A 5,714-nucleotide genomic window follows, 5' to 3' on the forward strand; every position below is an offset into this window, starting at 1 on the left:
AGAGACCGTAAGAAGCAAGAAAGGTATAGATGGGAGGGGGGGGGGTCTCGTAGCATCCTATTATTCAAAAAGATTTATCCCTTCGGACTAACCCTTTTGGAAACCATCGAAACAACGTATCATTAACCACGTCCGCGAGTTATTATATCGTATCTGCGGTAAAGTATGATAGAGAATAGGAAAGGGGTTATAAGAAAGACCGGACCAACTCGCCTCCTTCAAGACGAAAAAGTTGGACAAAATGCGCCCCGGGATGAAAGAACTTCAGTAGCGGATTTTCGCGATCGAGGAAAAGATGGTACTATAGAAAAAGGGAAAGAGAGGGAAGGGTGGGGTATCCAGCCAAGTCCGGCGAGTTTTCCGGTTGGTCGGAGTGGAAATGGAGCGTACTGTTGAAGGCCTTAGCGGATCCGAGGGAAGGGATGAAACTTAAGACGGAGAAGAAGCGAAGGGAGAAAGAGAAGTGACGTCATTTCGGTCTTTCTACGGACAGGAAGCGCTAATCCTTGTCCGCTGGCGCGCGCCCCTCTGTCACTGACCATTTCCTTCCTCATGGCCATGGTCTCCTTCCATACCCCTTCTTGTCCTGGCTCTAGTTTTGGCTCCCATCGCCAAAGGGTGGAGGTTGGGATGCTTATAGAAAAGAAAAAGAAGTAGTAAAGAAGAAGGGCCAAAAAGAAAACGCCAAAGGCACGCGGGGAAAGAGCTAGTGGTGGGAGATCCCATATATTTTATCTTCACCCAACGAATCCCTGATAAAACTCGAGGCGTTAATAGGAAGCGAGCCGAACGCCTTTTACGACGGTTTGACCCGCGCTGCGCCCTAACACCGACGTCCTGGAAATGAGCGTTAAAAGTCCTTCTATACTCTACACGATATCGCCTCGGATCCTTACCAGTTAACGAGTACAATCGAAGCTTCCATGAACCTTGAACTACGAAGGTACCGCGGATGGGTGGTTAAACTAAAATCGCATCTACGAACACCTTTCAAAACTCGAGATCTCTACTTTTGGGAGAATTGAACAAATTCTCGCTTTAGCCTATTCCGCCTAGGAGAAATATACCTGTCTCGCGGAGTTTTTAGATTAAAGGGCAAACGTGGGACGATGGAGGAATAGAGGTGAACCCGGTGCATCAACGTTTAATGCCAAAGGCTCGTGGGAGAGATAAGCTGATTGGAAAGGCCACACCGTACCCTATCCCTACCGTTCGAAAGCAATAGCTAGCGTATATAGCTTCATCTCGAATAGAACCTATCAGGCAACGATATTCTTGGCGAAAAAAAAGTCTCTTAACCGAGGATGACCACGACTTCGAGCTCAAGGAAATTGGATTATTTTTTTTCTCTCTTCTCTTTTTTCTCTGAGACGCCTTCTCTTTTACTGTACAAGGCTTAGATTACTCGATTGGGAGAAGAAGAAGAAAACGACGCCATGAAACGAAGGACAAAACAAAGGAAATTATCACTCTACCCCTCCCCCTTCCGTATCGTTTCCCTTCAGAATTCTGGTCTCAATCTTGTCCGAGACTACCTTCGTCATTACTGGAATACATTATTCATTATACCTTATCATTCTTCGGAAGCAATTCCTCCCTCAAAACATAAGATGGTAAAAATAAATAAAAACTTTAAAAAGGACATTAGGAGAAAAATCTCTTCTTCTTAAGAAGTGGTTAATTCCACAAAGTGATCTTTAAAATTAAATTACTTAAAGGGATAGGATCAACGTTTTCCGACTAGTACAAGATGAGGGCAGTTTTAGGTAAAAAAAATGTGCCTAAAATTATGTGTGCCAAAAAAAAATCGAATTAAAACGTTTAAAATTAAGAAAAGTACGTTAGATATTTTTAAATTCAAACTAGCCGCGAAATACTGCCCAACTTGTTTTTCACAATATGACGTTGTAAATGTCTCTTGATTCATTGGTTGTTTGGAAATAGGAGAATGTAGGGGAACTCAAGTTGAGGATAGTAGGTTTTTTTTCCGTCGTCTGCTACAGGAGCCAAATAGAAAATGTCATCGTCGACGTCGAGACGTAGCTCGGAATCCGAAATATCAGACGGGCCTGACTCTGTAGTAGAATCCGATAGTTTAGACTCGGTTGAATCTTTCGAAATACCTTCTCTCGTACGTGCAAAAAAAGTTGGTATCGCGTCTTTTTTCAACTTGTTTCTATGACGCGTTGAAGACTGTAGCTCCTCTTTAGCTTTACCGCTACTTAAATTATTTACACTATCGCTAAGGGAACGATCGGTCCCCAGTGAATGGAAACTGGCACATGTTACTCCAATTTATAAGGGTAAAGGTGCTAAGTCTGATCCCAAGAATTTTAGGCCCATCAGCTTGACCTGCACGGTTTGCAAGGTTCTTGAAAAATGTCTTCGAACAGCTATCACTCACCATGTCACCCCATATCTTAGTTCCTATCAACACGGTTTTTTACATAGTCGATCTGTGGAAACTAACCTTTTGTCGGCCTTCCATACGTGGACCCATGCCCTCGATTCCGGTAAGAGAGTTGATATTATTTATCTCGACATAGCTAAGGCTTTTGACTCGGTTCCCCATTCTCGCCTCCTCACCAAGCTAAAAAATTATGGTCTTTCACAATCAGTGCTTGGCTGGGTTGCCAGTTATCTGACGCAACGAACCCAGGCTGTCAGGGTTGGTCACGCATTAAGCGACTTTCTCCCAGTTTTAAGTGGGGTGCCTCAAGGAAGTGTTCTAGGTCCCTTGTTGTTTATTTTATATATCAATGACCTACCCCAGTTCTTATCTTCCCATCCACGCTTATACGCGGATGATTTAAAAATTTTCCGTGTAATCACCTCTTATGATGATGTAGCTATCCTACAGCGAGACCTTAAAACCCTTGAATCCTGGGCCAGTGTTAATGGTTTGATTTTTAATAGCGAAAAATCTCTTGTCCTGACTTTACAACGCCGTCCGATCGACACTCGGACTCCATCTCCATATCACCTTAATGGTCTTAACATTCGACGGGTTAATGAATGTCGGGATTTAGGCCTGATCGTGACTCATAACTTATCCTCTAAGGCACATGTTAAGCGGTCTTGCAAGCGCGCCAATGGTCTCATCTCCGTGATTAAGGCGAACTTCCCGGGCATCTCTCACTCCTTATTAACGCGCCTGTTCCAATGTTATGTCCGTCCTGTCTTGGAATTTGGAACTCAGCTTTGGAGTCCACACACACTTGGGGATATTGACATGATTGAGAATGTTCTAGGCCGTGCAAGTCGAATCCCTCCCTCACTACGAAACAAACCCCGCGATACCCGGTTATCCACCCTAGGCTGGAAGCCTCTCTCCCTTCGTCGTACCTATCTGGACCTTATTAGCGTTTTCAAAATCTTAAGTCAGCCCAATCAATCCTACTTTACCTGGCACGATAATTGCAAGGGCACAAGGGGCCACAGTCGTCGACTTTTTTCCCACCCATCTCGTACCAATATACTGCGAGATTCCTTTTTTCGCAGGACCATTAAATTGTGGAATGCTCTACCCGAGGACGTGGTCTCAGTCACGTCAGTCCCAGAATTTAAACATAAACTAAAACTGTACCTTAACCTGTAAATTTGCATTTCTATTTTGTATTTTTGTATATTTCTGTATATTTTCTTTTTTTTTCCCTATGGAGCTGTATGACCTTCTGATAGGGTTCTAGCTCGTCAAATAAATGGAGCAAAAAAAAAAAAAAAAAAAAAAAAGAGCTACAAGATGCTTCAAACTGAGCTAAATATTCCGAGCTTTTTTCAAAAGAGTCACTTGTGAAATGCGCGGAGCAAATTTGATGAGACTTTTTGTAAATGTAATTTGGATTATTAATGTTCATTAACCATTGTTCTCTTAACTTTTCGTTACTTGGTAGACTATGAAATGACAGAGATTTGTCCGAGTCTGTATTGGTACAGTCAAAAACAACGCACTTTCTACGACATTTTGGCAAAGGCTTAGTTTCCATGATCGATTTTTTTATTCTAAGTGGCCCTAAATTCAAGCTTTTAACATTTATTTTTCAAATTAAATGTGCTAAACCTCTTACTTAAACGATTTAATTGCTATGAAACTATTTAGCTTCTTTCACGCCTCTCAAAACACGTAAATCGAAATAAAAGTTTATTTGTGATCCACAAGTGAAATAGTATGAAAACTACTGTTAGTCGTAAATCTACCATATCTTCAAATAAGAGGAGCGTATGGAGGGGTGGGTAGATGTTTCAACCGTGTTTTTGCCAAACGACGCAGGAGGGGGTAGTGATCGGAGCAGTCCCAAAAAACAATACTTTTAAAAATTAATTAAAAATAGTTATTAAAAGTATCAATATATATATATATATATATATATATATATATATATATATATATATATATATATATATATATATATATATATTTGAAAACGTAATTTTAGGTTCTATCTGATTTTAAAATATGAAATCTTTTCATTTGTAGCCAAAACATCGATTCTATCCCTTTAAAATAGACTACATAAACTATATGGTCCTTTTTTAAAAAAAAACTCAAAACAACCTAACTTCAGATCATTACACAGACCTATTAGAAGAAAAATAAACGTAAAAATCTTGTCTGGACTACAAAAAAAAAATAAAAAAAAATGTTTTCAACTTCATCTTAAACCTAATGTACCTCCGCCCATTGCATCTGTTTCTCTTCCAAATTCTCCAATCTCGAACATCTTGCTTAGAAGAATCTAGTCTTTGAGCTTATTAAAAGGACGCGGCCTATTTACTTAGGTATTAGCGAAGCAAAACAAAAAACTCCGAAAAACCACAGGAATAAAAAGAAGAGCTAGACGGAAAAACACAATTAGAAAGATGGTCGCCATTGAGAAAAAAGCTTATACCGGTGGAATGATTTCAGATAAAAGTACTTTTTCCAAGAAAGCGTCCACAGTGAAACTTATAGAAGTAAAAGATTAAAAGGGACTTTACACAAAGAGTCAGCTGGTTAATTTATATCGTTCGGCTGCGAGTTTGTACAGTGAGTAATGAAGACTGGTTTAGGATGCTTTGCTGAATTGAAGCGGAAGATGAGAGCGGAAATTATGTTTGGGAAAAGGGACTATATAGGCCTACCTTTTCATCCCCATCTTTTATGGCTCAAAAATTACTCCCGAAGTAGTCATTAGCATAGAAGAGAGAGACTTTGGGACCCGAGGACCAAAATCGAGCGAGCGAACGGCAGTGGAGAGAAAGAAAACGAGGCAAGAGGTAATTAAAGCATTTTAATAATTAGTCCCGGGGTTATTCTTAGCTTGCCTTAGTTCCTATCCCGCTGGTCGCGCGCTTTTAACCGAGTCGATAAGATGATAAAACTAGATTTTTAAGCGTCTTTACAATGAACCCGCCCACTATTACGACACCGCGCGGAACTCGTCATAAATAAAGGAGTAAAGCCTGTGCCGCCAGTCATAAACATCATCACCCACGTTTCCTACGTATATTTCCCGCCTTTCTACAAAACTTCCTAGATCATTAGATATACATCCTTCCCGTCGACAGGGGACACCCGCTTTCTCAAAACAAAGGAGGACTAGTTCTCATTGTACTCGATCCACTAAAGAAATAAGGCTTCGACAATTTCGTCAAACAATAGACGGTAAAACCCAAGCCTAATTAGATTCAGATACCGCTATTTCGTTAATGAACTAAGCCTGAAAATAATAATG

General features: G+C 40.5%; 1 protein-coding gene across 1 annotated transcript; it reads left to right on the top strand.

Moving 5' to 3' along the window:
* The first annotated feature begins 2,017 nt into the window (after nt 1–2,017).
* Nucleotides 2,018–2,936, top strand: LOC149661753 (uncharacterized). The gene is made up of 3 exons (XM_089843803.1): nt 2,018–2,150; nt 2,193–2,513; nt 2,917–2,936. The coding sequence occupies exons 1-3, from the start codon at nt 2,018–2,020 to the stop codon at nt 2,934–2,936; spliced, it is 474 nt and encodes a 157-aa protein (XP_089699929.1).
* The last annotated feature ends 2,778 nt before the right edge of the window (nt 2,937–5,714 follow it).

The sequence above is a fragment of the Phalangium opilio genome, unplaced genomic scaffold (assembly GCF_054372755.1).
Source record: "Phalangium opilio isolate 3A_F unplaced genomic scaffold, DU_Popi_V2 ptg000070l_1, whole genome shotgun sequence".
Lineage (NCBI taxonomy): Eukaryota > Metazoa > Arthropoda > Arachnida > Opiliones > Phalangiidae > Phalangium > Phalangium opilio.

Bases quoted from the DNA above. Each gene is read 5' to 3' on its own strand.
- LOC149661753 (XM_089843803.1), top strand. From the start codon at position 2,018: ATGTCATCGTCGACGTCGAGACGTAGCTCGGAATCCGAAATATCAGAC. The intron at 2,151-2,192 runs GTATCGCGTCTT...GACGCGTTGAAG, and splicing joins CGTACGTGCAAAAAAAGTTG to ACTGTAGCTCCTCTTTAGCT. The intron at 2,514-2,916 runs GTAAGAGAGTTG...GATTTTTAATAG, and splicing joins GACCCATGCCCTCGATTCCG to CGAAAAATCTCTTGTCCTGA.